This window comes from Notechis scutatus, chromosome Z (assembly GCF_049901735.1).
Source record: "Notechis scutatus isolate UNSWTSFEM ecotype Mainland chromosome Z, rNotScu1.2, whole genome shotgun sequence".
In the NCBI taxonomy this organism is placed as follows: Eukaryota; Metazoa; Chordata; class Lepidosauria; order Squamata; family Elapidae; genus Notechis; species Notechis scutatus.
In genome coordinates, this window is record NC_142025.1 from 117743600 (window position 1) to 117762382 (window position 18783).

The 18783-nt window shown below is 44.8% G+C and overlaps 1 protein-coding gene across 1 annotated transcript; it reads left to right on the forward strand.

The window, feature by feature from the left end:
- The first annotated feature begins 952 nt into the window (after window positions 1-952).
- On the forward strand, window positions 953-16300 carry EFS (embryonal Fyn-associated substrate). Its single transcript, XM_026683070.2, is given in 8 exon segments — window positions 953-1061; window positions 2388-3873; window positions 7101-7418; window positions 7996-8094; window positions 11382-11941; window positions 11943-12060; window positions 14378-14467; window positions 15467-16300. Coding segments are annotated over 7 exon segments (1611 nt in total). The 5' UTR covers window positions 953-1061; window positions 2388-3861; the 3' UTR covers window positions 15881-16300.
- Window positions 16301-18783: the final 2483 nt, after the last annotated feature.

Genomic DNA, 18783 nt, shown 5'->3' on the forward strand with positions numbered 1-18783 from the left:
CTCATTCCCACTTCCTTCCCCTCATTCCCATCTCCCTTCTCCTCATTCCCACTTCCTTCCTTCCTTCTTCTCATTCTCATATCTTCTTCCTTCCTTCTCCTCATTCCCACTTCCTTCCTTCTTCTCATTTCCATCTCCTCCCTCTTTCCTTCCTTCCTTCTCCTCATTCCCATCTCCCTTCTTTCTTTCCTTCTCCTCATTCCCATCTCCTTCTTCCTTCTCCTCATTCCCATCTCCCTTCTTCTTTCCTTCTCCTCATTCCCATCTCCCTTCTTCCTTCTCCTCATTCCCATCTCCCTTCTTCCTTCTCCTCATTCCCACTTCCTTCCTTCTTTCTCCTCATTCCAATCTCCCTCCCTCCCTTGTCCTTATGCCCTCTGCCCGCCATTTGAGACCCCGAGGAGGAATTCCCCTGTCCAGAAGACCCTCCCGGACCTCTTGAATCATAGCCCACGCGAGAGGAACCCTGCCTTCCCGCCGGCTGGAGCAAGCTTCTCCTGGGGCTTCCCGTGGCGCTAGTCCTCAAGACCCTCAGTCTAGCTAGCCCGCTTCGGGCGTCGGGTGGGGAGGGGGCATTTGGCCTTTCTCCCCAACCCCTTTCCCCAAACCCTGGATGGCAAGAGAGGCTGTTTAGGACCCGGGAGTTGGAAGACAGGCAGGCGACAAGCAGGGACGTGTGTCGGGGGCGGGGGCTGGGAAGAGGCGGCGGGGGCGAGCTTGTGGGAGACGGAGGGGGCTTGGGCGCCGGCCAGCCCCACCGCCTGCCCCCTTTCACCCCTGGGCGCTATAGTGCCGGAGGGCTCTCTTGGAGAAGCAGAGAAAGGGGGAAGGTCTTGGCTTGGGGACCCCCAAGGTGGGCAGGAGGGTGGGACCAAGATCCGGGGGGTGGGGTGGGGAGAAGAAGAGGGAAGGGGGAGACCGCGAAGGGGCAAAGCCCCCTCGGAGGAGGAGGGAGTGGAGGCGCCGGCGCAGAAGAGGCTGAGCTGCCGACTTGGCAGCCGGGCGGAGGCGAGGAGGGCGCCGGCGGGGGGCGCGGGGGGCGCGTCTGCAGGGCGAGCCAAGTAAGCATCCCTTCCTCCCCCCCGCCTGGATTGTGGGGAGGGGAAGGGAAGAGCAGCAGGGAGGTTTGGGGGTCCCCTCCCAGCCCCGATCCCCCCCACTTTTTCACCTTTCTCCCCGAGCGCATCTCTCTTCTCCGACCGCATCTCTCGATGATGCTGGGGAGAGGGTTCCCCCTCTTTTAAGCGCGGTTTTATTTGTGGGGGTGGGCTGCCTGCTCCCCCTTTTCTGCCCGGCAGCACCCCACCCGGCGATCGCGCCCGCTTTCCCCCACCTGGGAGCCGGCCAGCCAGCCAGCCACGCGTCGGAGCCCGGCTGGGGGAAATTGCTGAGTCGGGGATGCGGCTTTGATGGCTGCTGGGCTTGGGGCGGCTGGCCGGGAGAGGAGAAAGGCAGGTGGGATGGTAGGGGGTGGCGGTGGAAGAATAGGGGTGAGGGGTCGGGGCTGCTTGGCTTGGAAGGGCGTCCCCTCTTCCGAGAAGGGGAGGGGGCCCCTCTCTGCTGGGAAGGAGGGGGAGAAAATAACAACTTTGAGAAACAGCTCTGAAAGTATCCGAGGGAGGGAGGGAAGGGAGAGAAAAGAAAGAAGAGATTAAAAAAAGAAAGTAAAGAGGGAGAAAGAGAGCAAGAAAGAAGAGAAAGAAGAAAGAAACAAAATAAACGAGGAAGGAAGGAAGGAAAATAGACAAGAGGAAGGAAGGAGAGAAAAAGAAGGAAAGAATGAAGGAAAGATAAGGAAGGAGAGAAGGAAGGAATTAGGAAGGACAAAAGAACCAGAGAAGGAAGGAGAAAAAGGAAAGGAGGGATAAAGGAGGAAGGGGATGGGAATGAGAGGAAGGAAGGAAGGAAGAAAAAGGGAAGAATGAGGTGAAGAATGAAGAAAAGATAAGGGAAGGAAAACTGAAGGAAAGAAGGAAGTAGGGACAACAAAAGAAGAAAAGGAAAGAAAAAGGAAGAGGGGGAAAAGAAGGAAGGAGACGGGAATGAGAGGAAGGGAGGAAGGAAAAGAGAGAGGAAGAAAGGGTGGTAGGAAAGGACGAGGAAAGAAGTGGAGGAAGGAAGGAAGAAAAAGGAAAGGAAAGGAAAGACGAAGCAGGGAAGGAAGGATAAAAGAGGAAGGGAGGAGGGATGATGGAGGGGAGGGAAGGAAAAGAAGGGGGAAAACCAATACTTTTTATTAACCTTCCTCCAGAATGCAAGAAATCTCCCTTTAGGTTTTGACTTAAAGGAGGAAAGAGAGCAGCCTGCTGGGGTTTTGGGAAAGTCACTTTCTTTAAATTAAAGATGGAATCAATTCCTTACAATGACTTTTTGTATTTTGTTCTCAGCAGGTGACCGAGTGGGACACAGCAGGGGACATAACTGGTTTGAATGGAATTGGATGCTGCCACCTTTGGCCTGGGAAATAACTTTTAAGAAATTGGGGGGAATTGGTATGAAACCTCAACCCTTGCCTCTGCCTGTCATTCTGAAATAAATATTTGGGCCAACAAAAGACGCCTATCTGCATTTTCGCAATGTCTCCCTGCTGACTTGGACATTCCCGCCTACCTGCGGTTCAATTGGAAGAATGAAAACAAGATTATTTCTGGTCATCCTCGAAGTTTGCTGAAGATTTGGGGGAAGATTCGAGGAGGTGGAAACCTCCCTTGAAATCAGAATTAATCTGAACCAAACCTCGCCCTTTTTAAGCCTTGAAGGGAGCAAGAAGCTGGCTTCTCTGGAAGGATTACGTTTATTTGGAAATGCCTCCAAATTCCTGGAGTTACTTTCGCCCATGCTCGTTTGAGATACGTGTCGGATCTGTGGGAGATTTGGAAATTTTGGGGGGACTGGATCGATGCCAGGCCTTTTCAGCATTGGGTGAAAGTTTGACTCGATATTTAACAAAGCAGAGAAGCGGAGAAAAAAATGGCAAAATATTAAAGATAACGCTGATCGATCTTGCTTATTCTCAGGAAAAACAATAAAACTCGCTCACTGAATGTTTTTGAAGGAACATCTGAACTGGCTGTTGTTGTTTTTTAATCTGGATTCAAGAGGAAAAGTTTCATTCCATGAGCTGTTGACAATTTGGGCCTGTTCATTGCCAAAAAGGAAACTTTTGATTTCTTTCATTGGATTCCATGACATTGCAAAAATCTGGCTGTTCTCCTTATTCCAGTTTTTAAACAAATGTTGGAAAGAAGTCCCTTTAAATGTCTCTGGGCTGCTTTTTCACTTTCTGCTCTCCTCACAGATCTGCGTTCCAGCTTGTTGCATTCTTGTCTTCTTTTGCTCAACCCTTTCGGTCTGGAAGCAATCAGAGTTGCTCAAATTGCTTTTCTGGCCTAATTTTGCTGACCCAGAAATTTGGAAAACCTCAGAAAAACTACTGGGGGAATAATCATAGGGAATTGCAAATCACAGCTGGCCGAACTTCTAAGGAACCACATTCACTGCACAAAAAAATATATATAGGAACCCCTGTTTTTATTTAAAGAAACAAAAAATAATTCCCCATTTTGCATTGGAATATTCATCGGGAGCCATCTTGCCAAGAATTCTTTGGAAAGTTATAGCTTCTATGTTTGTGGTTTTTTGGGGTTTGTTTTAAGATGAGGAAAAATCAATTTTAAATTTCTCAGGAATCTTTTTTCTGTTGTTGTTCTCCCTCCGGGCACAACGTACAAAGCAAAAGAGAAGAATGCTTCTAAAGACTGGCTTTGTTTTTTCAAGAGTCTTAATATATTAAGGTGTCATTCTGGTTCTCGGAGGCTGTTCAGGTTTTCTGGTTCCTTTGTTTGAGGTTGGAGGCCCAACATGTCTGCAAGTGTAAGTAGCAGAGAAAGAAAAGGAGGGTGGGGAGAAAGAGAAAGAAAGAAAAAAGTGAAAGAAAAGAAAGAGAGAGGGAGGGAGGGAGAAAGGGAAGAGGAAAGCAAAAGAAAGGGAAAAATGAGAGAAAGAAAAAGACAAAAAGGAAAAGGAAAGAAAAAGGAAGAATGAATAAAGAAAGGAAGGGAAAAAGAATGAATAAATGAAAGAAAGAGGAAGGAAGGGAAGGAAGGAAAGGAAGGAAGGAATGAGTCAAGAAAAAGAAAAAGAGGTAAGAGAAAGAAAAAAAGGAAAGAGACAGAAGGGAGAGGGAGAAAGGACGAAAAAGAAAAGAGGAATGAATGAATGAGTCAAGAAAGGAAGGAAAAAGGCACAAGAAAGAAAAAAGGAAAGAGAAAAGGAGGGAGGGGGAAAGGAAGAATGAGAAAGAAAAAGGAAAGAAAGATAAAGGAAGGAAAGATGGAAGGAAAGAAAGAATGAGAAAGAAAGAAAAAGAAAGAAGGAAGGAAAAAGGTTACCCTGACCACAGTTTGTAAGAAAATAGGATTGAGAACAATGTTGACCTTAGTGAAAAGATTTGTGTTCCAAGGTTATTTGGGCCTCCCTGTTATCTGGAAAACCGATAAGTGGCGGTGAAAGCTTTGATGTATTGTTGACTTGGGTTGAGAAAGAGGGGTGCAAAAAAGGAATTGGGGCGGTGGGGTAGGGTGGGAGAGAGAGGGGAACTCGATGCTCTCCTGAATTACTTTTGCAAACCAAAATACTTTTCATTTCCCCTCCAAATCAGCACTTGCTTTGCAGCTCCTGTTCTACCTGAGTGGTTTTTACTCCAGGTGAAAATTTTTGAGGCTCGCTTTTTCAATCTGTATCTTGGAAAAGCCCTTTCTGGGTGTTGTATAAGTCCTTGACTTACAACAATTTGATTAGCGACCGTTCAAAGTCACAACGGCACTGAAAAAAGTCCGTTTTTCCCACTTGCGAGTCTTGTGGTATCCCCATGGTCAAACATTCAGAGGCTTTCCAACTGATTATTATTTATGACGGTCGCAGTGTCCCGGGAGTCAGGCAATTCGCTTTTGCGACCAGTGAAGTCCACGGGGAAGCCCGATTCGCTTAACAACCAGATGATGAACTTATCAATGGCAGTGATTCACCTAACAACGGTGGCAAGAAAGTCGTAAAACAGGTAAAACTTCACAAATATCTCGCTTAACAACAGAAATGGTGGGCTTCATTGTGGTTGTAAGACGAGGCGTGCCTCTAAAGGGAAATTGAGTGGCTTATGGGTTTAGGAATCCCTTTGTCACGCTTACAGAGGGCTCCCCTCTCCAGTCTGAAAAATATGGCAGCTTTTCTTGAGGCGCAAAGTTAGGCCTCACTTTGATTTTCTGTGGATGATTAAATATTTCCCATAAATAATGTACAATTTTGGCTGAAATTTGTCAACCTTCTGCTTTCTGATTTAAGGGCTGTGTCTTAAACTCCCCCAAATGACATCATTTCTAGCTAAATGTTATTTGTTAACACCCAGATAGCTTATTTTCCTTTTTTTCCTTGCCGCCAAGTTACCGTCAACAGCTTATCCACCATCACCTTATCAAGAAAATTATTGTTGCTCAAGATGTATATTATATTTTAACCTGATTATTGTAGACTTTGCAGGACGCTGAGATGGCTTAAGCAGAAGCAGGGGGGAAAGAATAGGAAATTACAGCTAGTCCTCAACTTATGACCACAATTGAGCTCAGAATTTCTGCTGCTAAGTGAGACGCTGGTGAGGTGAGCTTTGCTTCCGTTTATAACCTTTCTTGCCACGGTTGTTACATGAATCACTGCCATTGTTAAGTAAGTGACACGGTTGTTAAGTGAATCCGGCTTCCCCATGGACGTTGTTTGTCAGACGGCCGCAAAAAAGGATCACCTGACACCGGGACCCTTCAACCGTTGTAAATAAGAGTCAGTTGCCCAAGTGTCTGAATGCTTATTACACGACCGTGGGGATGCTGCAATGGTCGTAAGTATGAAAAACAGTCATAAGTCACTTTTTTTAGTGCTGTTGTAACTTCGAACCGTCACTAAGCGAAATGTAAGTCGAGGACTATCTGTATTGCTGATTAGTCCAGGAAATGTTTAGCAACTGGTTTTTGGTAAAAAAAAAATCCCCAAGTTTTTGTTGCAAAACTCAGCGATTGTTTATAAAAGGGGACTCCGAACAATGTCGGAACTTGTCTTGGTTCATCCTGTTCCCAATTTTTGGGCAGATTTCCCAGCCAGAAGTCTTTTGCCTCTATTTTTCGGAGGAATTCAAGCATGGATTTAAAAAGGCAGCTTATCAGTGCAGTCTTAAAAGAAGGCCAGGGCCCATCCCTAGTGGGTAGAGCCCATTCAGAATATCGGAAGGGAAAATGGCTGGATTAATTAAGACCTGTTCGAAACTCCCTGCTAGTGAAGAGCTAACATTGTTCCTGAGGCGCTAGTTTTCTACAAATTTTCTAGCAAATTTGCAGTCCTTTGGCCTCAGGCTTTCCCAACCAGATGTTTACAATGTTGTTTCACCCAATAGCTTTTAGGTTACTTACAGAACAGGATGATGGAATGGAAAAAGAAAAAAAAATTGCTGGGCATGATGGGAGCTATAGTTGTAAGAAATATTTCTGTAACTTTGTCCTGTGGCATAATAATCTTTCTCATACATATATGTTTTTAAATGTTACCCCCTATGTAGAGATCTAGCACAGAAGCCTGGAGCGTTTTTAATACAGAGGCAGTCCTTGTTTAGTGACCATAATTGGGCAACTTGGTTGTCGGTCGCAAAGTGAAACACGGTCTGGTAATCTCAGTTCCGCTTTCCTTCGCTTTACAGATCTGCAGGGGTCGTAAATGCAAGAACTGGTCGCGAAGTTCCGTTTTCATCACCATTGTGACCGCAAACAGTCGCTAAGTGAGGCAGTCGCTAAGCAAGCACTACCTGTTATAGAAGGGGAGATTAACTCCCGACTTGTATTACAAAAACAAAAAAGCCATTTTTTTTTTTGCAAAAAAAACATCGTGGTTGTGGATAAATAACCAGCCATGTGAGCTGGAAACTCTGGGAGTTGTAGTCTTGGAATTCTGGGAGTTGTAGTCTTAAGAATCCTGGGTATCATAGTCTGGAGAGCATGACTTAAGGCCAAGCTTTGGAAAGTGTAACTTGAACCCTGAATATCTACCTTGTTTTTCATCCACAGGCCCAGTTGTGTCGCGCTCTGTACGACAACACAGCCGAGTGTCCGGACGAACTCTCGTTCCACAAAGGGGACCTCATGGTCCTTCTCCAGCCAGAAGGGACTGGCCTGGAGGGCTGGCATTTATGTTCTTTGTATGGCCAGCAAGGAATCGTGCCCGCCAACAGAGTTAAGATCCTCCCTGAGTCTGTATCTCACTCAAATCACACCCTAGCAGAGGTCTACCAGATCCCGAAGAAGGAAGTTCTTCTGATGGGAAGGATCTCAGATGAATCCATGGAGGAACGGAGAAGAAGAGATCAAAGGAAAGAAGAACAGGAGGTGAGAGTGGGGTCTGGAGGTCTTCTCCTGCTTGTTTCCCTCCATGGTGTCTCCTTTAAGAGTGGACATAAAACAGCCCCAGGGACTTGTCTACCATCTTCTCAAACTTCTACCCAAGACCAAGAACCTTCAACATCTTCTCTTCCACCAGAGCAGCGTCTAACATCCTGCCGAGGTCCAGATGCATTGAGAGGTTCCCCCCACCCGCCACCATTTTAGCTGTGTTGGGGATGATGAGTATTGTGCTCCACCATATCTACAAAGTCCTAAGGTGGAGAAGGATGCCTGCTTGAAGGGACGTTGAGAAGGAACCCTTGGATCTTCTAAACCCCCTAAGACGTTTACCCCAAATCTTCCTTGCTTTTGAGGTCCAATGGGATGGGATGGGGTGGATCACCCAACCAACCATGATGAAAGCTGGTTTCCTCTACCACACCAAACCATGAATTCCCCATCCCGTTTTATCCCAGCAGTGTTGGGCGAACCTATCTGAGATGTGGTTTGAAGCTCCAGGAATCTGCTCCTTCTCTCAGAACCCTGATTTCTGGCTTCTCCTTGTCTTTTTCTTTTACCTCAGGTGTATGAGATACCCCCACCCGCGAGGCCATGCCCGCTGCCCCCAGAAGGGATCTACAGGGTGCCCCGGGGGACCAGAAGAGAAGAAGATTCTGTGGAGGTACTTTGAGAGGACAAGCCAAAGGGGAAGATGGCCATGGGTCTGTTTTGGCCCTGTCTCATTTATAGTTGTTAAGTGAATCACTGCAGTTGTTAAGATAGTAATCTGGTTGTTAAGTGAGTCTGTCTCCTCCATTTACTTTGCTCGTCAGAAGGTCACTAAAGGGGAATCACATGACCCTGGGACATTACAACTGTCATAAGTATGAGTCAGTTGTCAAGAGTTTGATTGGTTTTAAGTCAAGAATTCCGTATTGCCAACCCAGATGGCACAGCCAGCATCGTCATTATTTTATTTTATATTTTATTTTATTTATTATTATTTTATTTGTTTTGTTTTATTATTTCAGTTTTTATTTTAGTTTATTATGATTTTTTATTTTAGCTTGCTATTGTACTTGGTTATTTTATTTTACTTTACTATTTCATTTTATTATTTCATTCATTTATTTATTTTATGATTCTATTCTCTTATTTTATTTTATTATTCTATACTCCATTATTTTATTTTATTTTACTAATTTGTTTTATTTATTTTATTATTTTGTTATCCTATTGTATTTTACTTTACTATTTCATTTTATTTATTTTATTATTCTATTCTCTTATTTTATTGTTCTACACTCCACTCACTATTTTATCTTATTTTTTATTTTATTTTATTATTCTGTTATTTGGTTTGATTATTCTACGCTGTTACTTTATTTTACCTATTTTGTATTGTATTATTCCAAATCTATTTTATTTTATTTACTGTTTTATTTTCATTCATCTTGTTTTGTTATTTTATTTTTTATTTTTTTATTACATTATTTATGTTATTGCCACCTGACAGCTGGCAACTGCTTTCTATTCTAAATCTGATCTGGGCGTCAAAACCTCAGCTGGGTTGGGGGGCACATTTGATCTCTGCACCAGTTGCCATCAGCCGGTGTGTGCCCGGCAAAGCCTCCAGGACAGGGGAACGGGAGGGGGTAGCGGGACAACTGGCCGCGCCTGTTGGATTAAATTTTACGCCTGTCCTGCCACTGAGAGTAATTGTATCTGAGCCCTTTATAAAGGGGGCAGCTGCCTGCAAAGGGGCCCCCTTTTTCCCCCTTCCCTAGCCAAACCAACATTTGCCTTAGATGGAGAAACATTTGGGTGGGAAGGACAGAGGAGAATGCGGAGCTGGGGAGGTTTAAAAAGCAAGGCTAGACTGTAATTTTTGGAGCGTCCCCAGTGCCTTTTGAAGCTGGAGGTATCGGTCAATGCCAGAGAGAATTAGAGAGAAACCACGTCTGGTCAAACAGGGATCCATTAACAGAGGGATACAATCCAGATCAAGCGAGGTACTAATGCCACTCTGTAAAGCCTTAGTAAGACCACACCTAGAGGACTGCATCCAGTTTTGGTCACCACACTTATAAAAAGAGATGTTGAGACTCTAGAAAAAGTGCATAGAAGAGCAACCAGGATGATGAGGGGACCGGAGGCTAAAACATATGATGAACAGTTGCAGGAACTGGGCTTGGCTAGTCTAGTGAAGAGAAGGACCAGGGGAGACAAGATAGCAGTCTTCTAATATTTGAGGGGCTGCCACAGAGAGGAGGGGGTCAAGCTATTTTCCAAAGCACCTGAAGGTCAGACAAGGAACAAGGAGAGATTCAACCTGGAAATAAGGAGAAATTTTCGGACAGTGAGAACCATTAACCCATGGAATAGAAGTTGCCTTCAGAAGTTGTTGGAGCTTCATCCCTGGAAGCTTTCAAGAAGAGACTGGACTGCCTTATGTCAAAAATGGTGTAGGGTCTCCTTCATGGGCGGGGGGTTGGACTAGATGACCTACAAGGTCCCTTCCAACTCAGTTAATCTGTATCTGTCTGGAAGGGTGTAGGGTCTCCTGCTTGGGCGGGGGGTTGGACTAGATGACCTACAAGGTCCCTTCCAACTCAGTTAATCTGTATCTGTCTGGAAGGATGTAAGGTCTCCTGCTTGGGCGGGGGGTTGGACTAGATGACCTACAAGGTCCCTTCCAACTCTTCTTAAATCTGTAAACCAAGATGGTCATTGGTCCAAGTGGCTGCAATAGATCCAGCAACGAGCACTGAAAAAAGTGATTTGTGACCATTTTTCAGGCTTATAACTGTTGCAGCCTCCCCGGGTCACGTGAACAAAATTAGAATGTTTGGAAACTGGCATGTACTTCTGACGGTTGCAGCGTCCCGGGGTTACGTGATCCACTGTTGCAACCTTCTGAAAAGTGAAGTCAATGGGGGAGGCCAGGTTCTCTTAATAGCCGTGTGACTGACTTAAACAGTAATTCACTTAACAACTGTGGCAAGAAAGGTCATAAAATGGGACAAAACTCGCTTAACAACCACAGAAATGTTGGCTCAATTGTGCTCGTAAGCCAAGGAGAGATGCTCAAAATGTCTTTAAAAAGTCTTATAGATAGAAATCTAGTGGGATGAAGGTTAAATAAAAGAGGCTCCAATCTTTATTTCTAATTTTTCCAGGGGAAAGAGATGGAACGGAGGAAAATCAAAATATATGCAGATCTTTCATTGAAATGCTGACTAAAAATATGAGAATAGAGGAAAGTGATTTAGTTGAATGTAACAATTAAGGTTTTTTCCCTCTTAGTGTTTCTCAACCTCACTACTTGACATGGGTGGACTTCAATTCCCAGAATTCCATCAAGTGGCCAAGATTGAAAAACACTGTCCCTGAAGGCCCCAAAACCAGCCATGGGAATTCTGGGAGTTGAAGTCCACCCAGCTTCAAGGGGCCAAGATTGAAAAACACTGTCTTAAAGGCCCCAAAGCCATACATGGGAATTCTGGGAGTTGAAGTCCACACATCTTCAAATGGCCATGGCTGAAAATTACTGTCCTTAAAGGCCTCAAATTTCCCAGCCATGGGAATTTTGGGAATTGAAGTCCATACATCTTCAAGAGCCCAAGTTTGGGCAGGTGGGAAGCATTACCTTGACATATAATGTAAGCCATGGTTCATTTTAATTATGGTACATGGATTAAACCATCATAGCAGAACATTAGGTTAAGCCATAAACTGCAATTTATAATTAAAGTGACTATGTTTATCACCCATGCTGAGCTCTCCACTCCTGATCTAGCCAGGTTGTGTGGCTCAAACGCACTGAGCCGTAAACAATGGTTCATAGCTGGATTCACCCAACATGTGGGCCCCAAAGCAGCCAAACTGGTTTATGGCTTAGCTGGATGCTTGACCAAAAAGAGGCTTTCATTTGGGAACTTCTTCTTCTTCCTCTTTTTCCATTCATAGATTTACGATGTACCCTCGTCTTTGCTCCGCGATGTGGTTTTGGACATGTATGATTCGCCGGCCCCACGGGTCAAAAAAGTCGCCCGGGTAGCCCCCCAGCCCAGTGCCCCTCCAAATGCAGACGAGGCTTATGATGTGCCGCTCGCCTTCAAGAAAGCCCTGGCGCAAGAGGAGGCAGAGGAGGAGGAGGAAGAAAACTGCGAAGGGCCGCTGATCTATGCCATCCCGTCCAATTTACGACGCGCTTCTGCCTTGCTTAACTTGTACGAATCTCCAGAAGACATCCGGGCTGGAGGAAAGGACGAAGAAGACGAAGAGGAAGACGGGGCCATTTATGACGTTCCTTTGCTGACGCCCAGCACCCCGCCCCTGGAGGGAGCCCTCCAAGGACTCAACATAAGGGATCCGGGACCCCCCACTCGTCCCCGGCTGCCATCCGCGGAGAGTCTGTCCCGCCGTCCACTGCCCGCTCTTCCCAGCGAGGAGCGGCTTTCGGGTGAGCTACCACCCCCATCGCCCAACATCGTGCGGAAGGGCAGCATACAGGACCGCCCGCTGCCTCCCCTCCGCCCGGCTGGGGTCTCGGGGTGGGGACCAACTGGACCAAGCCAGGGATGATGTCCACAACGAATACGAAGGGATCCGTCTGGCCGATGAGTACGATTATGTCCATCTGAAGGTAAGGATGACCACAACACCAAGATGATCATTATCCTATTCTTGACGTTGGGACGTCATCTAACGGCCATGATGCTTTTGCAGGTAGTCCTTGACTTATGACATCATCGAGACTGGGAATTATGGTCCTAAAGCAGGTCACCACGTGACCAAACGCAGCAAACTTACCGGTTTGCTAGAATCGCTCCGAACCGTCAGCAACTGGAATTTTGCCTCCATTTTACCATCTTTCTTGCCACAGTTGTTAAGTGAATCATTGCGGTGGGTAAGTTAGTCACACGGTTGTTAAATGAGCCTGCCTTCCCCGTTGATTTTGCTCGTCAGAAGGTTGCAGAAGGGGATTACGTGAACCCAGGACACGGCAACGGTCGTAAGTATGAATCGGTTGCCAAGCATCTGAATTGTGATCACCTGATCGTAGTTTGAAAAACGGTCACAAGTCACTTTTTTCAGTACTGTTGTAACTTCGAACGGTCACTAAATGAACTGTTGTAAGTCAAGGGCTACCCATATTGTGTGCACCGCTCAATGGATAGTCCTCGACTTACAACAGTTCATTTAGTGACCGTTTGAAGCTACAACGGCACTGAAAAAAGTGACTTACGGCTGTTTTTCACTCTTATGACTGTTGCTGCATCCCCGTGGTCACGTGATCAAAAGTCAGACACTTGGCAATTCACTCATATTTATGACGGTTTATGTCCCTGGGGTCATGTGATTCCCCCTTTTGTGACCATCTGATGAGCAAACCAGATTCACTTAACAATCATGTCATTAACTTAACCACTGCAGCGGTTTCACTTAACAACTGTGGCAAGACAGGTCATTGAAATGGAGGTGAAACTCACTTAACGACTGTCTCGGTTGTCGTAAATCGAGGACTGCCTGTATTGCGCCGAGCCCTCTCTTGTCTTTATTCAAATATTGCATTTTTAAGTGAAATCCAGCATGTTCTGAATGTCCAGCATGCGCTTCTATGGCAGGAGAGAGAAATGATGAAAATGCTGGTGTTAAAACACAAAGGATCCGTTTTTGCTTGTTCTAGCTAGCCGAAATATTTGGCGGGTGAAAGAACTGCATACCGAACATTCAAATTAGGGTCAGAGGAGTTGATGATGGCCTGAGGGGCAAATTTCAAAATCTCAAATCCTCAATAGAAACGGTCCTCTTGTGTACACACACAATTTTGCTGAACTAAACACACCAGAGTTTTGGGGGTTGCAATGGACGAAGAGAGCTGCTGGCGACATGTCCCACGGAAATCGCTGAAGAGCCGATCGGATTTACTGATTTGAGCAGCGGGGCTGTTCGTTGGTTGCGTTTTTCAAAAGAGTTTCTTAATTGTGTTCTGGCATTTGGCTTTCTCTGTCTCTTTTATCCTAAATAAGGCTCAGCAAATAAAATGCACTCTTCTTGTTGTTCTTTCTTTTATTTTTGTCTTTTCTCTTCCTTTTTTTCTTTATTCCACTTTCCTTCCTTATTGTCCTTCCTTCTTTCCTTCCTTTTTATCTTCCTTTTCTTTTCCCTTTATTTTTATATTTCCTTTCTTCCTTCTTTTCTATCTTCCTTTCCTTTTCACTTTTATTTTTAAATTTTCTTCTTTCCTTCCCACTCCCTCTCTATTCTTTTTCTTCTCCTTCCTTCCTTCCTTCCTTCCATATTTTCTTTCCTTTTCTTCCCCTTTATTTTTAAATTTCCTTCCTTCCCTCCCTCCCTTCCTTCCTGTTACCCTTCTTTGCTTCTCCTCACTCCATCTTTTGTTCACCTTCTTCCTTCGTCCTTCCTTCCTTTTTATCTTCCTTTTCTTTTCCCCTTTATTTTTAAAATTCCTTCCTTTCTTCCTTCTTTTCTATCTTCCTTTCCTTTTCCTCACTTTTATTTTTAAATTTTCTTCCTTCCCATTCCCTCTCTATTCCTTTTTCTTCTCCTTCCTTCCTTCGTTCCCTTTTCTATCTTCCTTTCCTTTTTTTCCCTTTATTTTTAAATTTCCTTCTTTCCCTCCCTCCCTTCCTCACTGTTACCCTTCTTTGCTTCTCCTCTCTTCTCCTCTCTACTCCATCTTCTGTTCATCTCCTTCCTTTCCTTTCCTTTCCTTTCCTTTCCTTTTTCCTTTCCTTTTTCCTTTCCTTTTTCCTTTCCTTTCCTTTCCTTTTTCCTTTCCTTTCCTTTCCTTTCCTTCCCTCCCCTCCCCTTCCTTTCCTTTCCTTTCCTTTCCTTCCCTTCCCTTCCCTCCCCTTCCTTTCCTTTCCTTTCCTTTCCTTTCCTTCTCTCCGTCCCTTCTTTCCTTCTTTCTTTTGCTTCTTCTCTCCTCTCTTCAGGGGGCTGATAAAATCCAGCAGAAAGCAACCACACCCGAAGCCAGCCCCACATTTTCGGTCTCAGGGGAGGCAACTCCAACGGAAGATATGGTATCTCTTCTTTTAACTTTATAGCCTGTTGCCCTCATTGTGTCCCACCCAAATTTATGACCTCAGGGTCTCAGCACTTAAAAAGCAGAGCCCGAGACATTTGTGGAAAGCCATGTTTGCAAAAATCAGAAGCCGACCTTTGGCTCCTGCCCACCCCTTGCAGAAGTCCTGTTAAAATGCACCCCAGGTGGAATTTGAACCCACTGATTGGAATCATTGTGTATCTGACCACAACACATTGTGTAAACAGAAGGGTGGGGGTGGGGGGGTTGGTGGAAAAAATAAAAGTGGAATAGAACGGAACAAAACAGAATTTAGAATAGAACAGAAAGGAATGGAATGGAATAGAATAGAAATAGAACAGAAATGAATAGAATAGAATAGAAAATAGGAATCAAATTGAATAGAAAATAGGAATAGAACTAGAACAGAAAGGAATAGAATAAAACAGAAAGGAATTAGAATAGAATAGAATAGAATAGAATAGAATAGAATAGAATAGAATAGAATAGAATAGAATAGAATAGAATAGAATAGAGGAATCAAATTGAATAGAAAATAGAAATAGAACAGAACAGAATAGAATTCTTTATTGGCTAAGTGTGATTGGACACACAAGGAATTTGTCTCCGGTGCATCTCAGTGCTTGGTGCTTTCAGTGTACCTATGCACAAGTGATAAACCATGATCATAATCATAAAATACAGTCATCATATGTCAAAATACCAACAGTAACTCTGCCATCCAAATTGATCTTCTGTTTTTGATGTCTAAAAAACCTACCGAGCTCAGATCACACTGTCATTGACTGTCATCTTGGCTTTTTTGACCCCACCCCGTGGATCACGTGATGTTGAAATATATTTTGGCTAAACCCTTTTAGATCCCCGGGAAAAATTCCACTTCTGGAGGGTGGCGTGTGGCAGGAAATGTCCATTTCCAGTGGCAAGGAGTTCCTAAGGTCATAAATGTCCTAACCACCTTTTCTCTCCTCGCCAGGTGCCGCCATCCCCAGAGGACAGGCAGCTGCTGCAGTTCTACATGGGGCAGTGCCAGACGCACTACCGCACGCTCCTGTCAGCCATCGAGGTCCTCTTGGCCAGTGCCGGGGCCCACCAGCCGCCCCGCGTCTTTGTGCCACACGGCAAATTTGTCATTGTCACGGCACACAAGCTAGTGTTCGTGGGTGACACCGTCTCCCGCCTGGCATCTTCAGCGGTTGTGCGGGCGAGGGTGGGGGCCGCCAGCACGGCTCTGTGCCAAGCCTTGAAGGAAGCAGTCCTCTCGGTCAAGAGCGCTGCTTTGAGCTACCCGTCACTGCCTGCCGCTCGCGAGATGCAGGGTTGCGTGACGGAGTTGTCCCGCCAAGCGCTGGCTTTCACCACCTTGCTGGGCACCCTGGCACCCTCTTGATCCGGGACTCCGCGTGGCTGCCACTCCACCTTATGGTAGACGATGGGACGATAGGTCTCTCTTTCTGTGGAGGGTGCCCGGCGGGGCCCATCCTGACCAGTGACAGTTGTGGAATCGGTACCGATGTTCCCGCTTCAGCCCAGCTCGTTCATCCACCACCACGGCCGACGCATGTGCCAAAAAAAAAAAAAAAAAAAAAGCACCCTGTTGTATCTCAAGGACCTGATCTTGGCCTCCTTCCTTACACCCTGCCCATTTTCCTTAGCCAAAGAACGTCCCTGGTTTTTGGAGCCCCTCGACGGCGTCTCTCAAACTCGTGGCCTCCTCCGCAACTGGGTTTCAGCAGCACGGGCTCTTAATCTGGAAGGGCAACCCCATCATCCCCGGAGATGAATGGATTTGCGGGGGGGTTGAGGGGGGGGAAGAAAAGGGAACCCTCGCTGCTTTCTGGATGCTCCTGATGGTCGAAACTCTGGAGGCGTAATAAGAAACGAGGAAGAAGAAAATGGCTGCCAAACAGGATGTCTCAATGCCAGACACCTCCCCCCTCCCCATCCCTCGATTAGCTGCAATAAAAGATAGTATGTCAAGGATTGGAAGGACAAACAATACGAAAGTTTATTTTAACTGAATTGACGAAGCAATGACAACAGTATTTTTCTGACTGTGGTCACTTTAAGAGGGGGATGGACTTCAATTCCCAGAATTCCCTAGCCAGCCATGGGGAATTCTGGGAGTTGAAGTCCACCCCTCTTAAAGTAACCACGGTTGAAAAGACTGAATTAGCAGAAACACCTTCAAAAGATCAGTATTTTGACAGAGACAAAGTATTTCCCCTTCCCCTCAGAAAATATTTCTCAGAATCTCTAGGTTTGAGGATAATAAAATAGATGGGAAAAAAGGCTGTTTGGTGTTTTTTTTGACATTTTTGACACGTTCCTTCTTCATCCAACTGTACTGGTAGTCCTCGACTTACAACCAACCTTCTTAGCAACGGAAATTCTGCTCTCAATTGTGGTCGTAAGTCGAGAACGACCTGTCTGATCCACACTTCTGACATTCTTCTTGGGAGATCTTTAATATTATTTTCAATTATTGGAAGGGAGATAATCCTTGATTTACAGCCTCATGCAGTGAACATTCAGGAGTGGTGCAGTGGCCTAGTGGTAGAGCTCTTGCCTCACAATCAGGAGGCTGTGAGTTTGATCCTACGTAGACAGATATTTCTCTCTGGCCACAAAGAGAATGTATCTGCTGAATAAAACTCTGTACTGTCAATAGGAAGGGCATCCGGCCAGTAAACACTCAGCTTCATTCAGTTTGCACAGACTTCACCCTGCAAGGGATTATACGGTCATTAAAAGAAGAAGATGTAGTGAACATCCAAAGTTGGGGGGGGAAATGACTTTTGACAATATTTTTCACACTTATAACTGTAGCAACATCCCTTGATCACATGATCAAAGTTCGAATGTTTGGCAACTGGCATGTACTTATGACGGTAGCAGTGCTCCGGGGTCATGTGATTCTCCTTTTGTGACCTTCTGACAAGCAAAGCCAGTGGGGAATCCCTTAACTGTTACAAGCTTAACAATTGCAATGATTCAATTACAAACGGTGGCAAGAAAGGGGCAAAATTTACTTAGCAACTCTCCTGCTTAGCCACAGAAATTTTAGGCTCAATGGTGGCCATAAGTTCAAGGACTAACTATATTAGGACTTTTTTTTAAACAGATTTTACAGGCAATGAAAACAATTGCATAGAGAGGTCGCTGCTTGTAGAGACCCCAGCATGACATTTCTAAACCTCAGCCCCTTTTAAGATTGGTGGACTTTAACTCCCAGAATTCCCCAGCTAGCAAGACTTCTGGGAGTTGGAGTCCACACCTCTTAAAGGACCAGAGTTTTAAAAGAGACCCCGAGGGGAATTTTAAGTCATGAACCCATCTCAGTCATGTGTGAATAGAATAGAATAATGTGATGTGATTTAATGTTAAGAAAGATAGAATAACAGAAAATAGAATTATAGAATAGAAAATAGAATACAATAATGTGATGTAATAATAGAATATAAAATAGAATAGAATGTGATATAATAATAGAAAATAGAATAGAAAATAGAATATAGAATAGTAAATAGAATATAGAGTAGAATACAATAATGTGATGAAATAATAGAATAGAAAATAGAATATAGAATAGAATAATGTGATGTACGAATAGAATATAGCAGGGGTGGGATTCTACCAGTTCGCACCTATTCACTAGAACCGGTTGTTAACATTCTAAGCAGTTCGGAGAACCGGTTGTTAGAAGAAATTACTGGCCTAATCCTGTAAGGAAGGCAGGAAGGAAACATTCTGGTGTTGCTTACAGAAACTGCCTCTCTGTTAACCCTTATTACATTCTTGGCAGGACTGGACTTCCTGTCTCTGGAACTTCCCTGGAGTTTTTTCCCCCCTCCTTTGCTGGTACTTTGCTTGTGTGGAGTGACCATTCAAAGTTACAATGGCACTGAAAAAAGTGACTTATGACTATTTTTCACACTTAGGACTGTTGCAGCATCCCCACAGTCTGAAAGGCCAGGTGAGGAGATGCCTGCCTCGATGTGAGTGATGTTGAGTTGGCCACACCCAGCCAATAATATGACCACCAAGCCATGCCCATCAACTAAGCCACGCCCACAGAACCGATTGTTAAAAAATTTGAATCCCACCCGTGGAATATAGAATAGAAAAATATGATGTAATATAATAAGAATAGAATAGTAACTTTATTGTCATTTTGAATGTACACTGATGGGCCTACATTAAAATGACATTTTGTGGCATCCAGCTCTCAAAGGGTCGCCGCCTTATAATACACATTACACGGACATGACAAACTAAATAAATAATCACCAT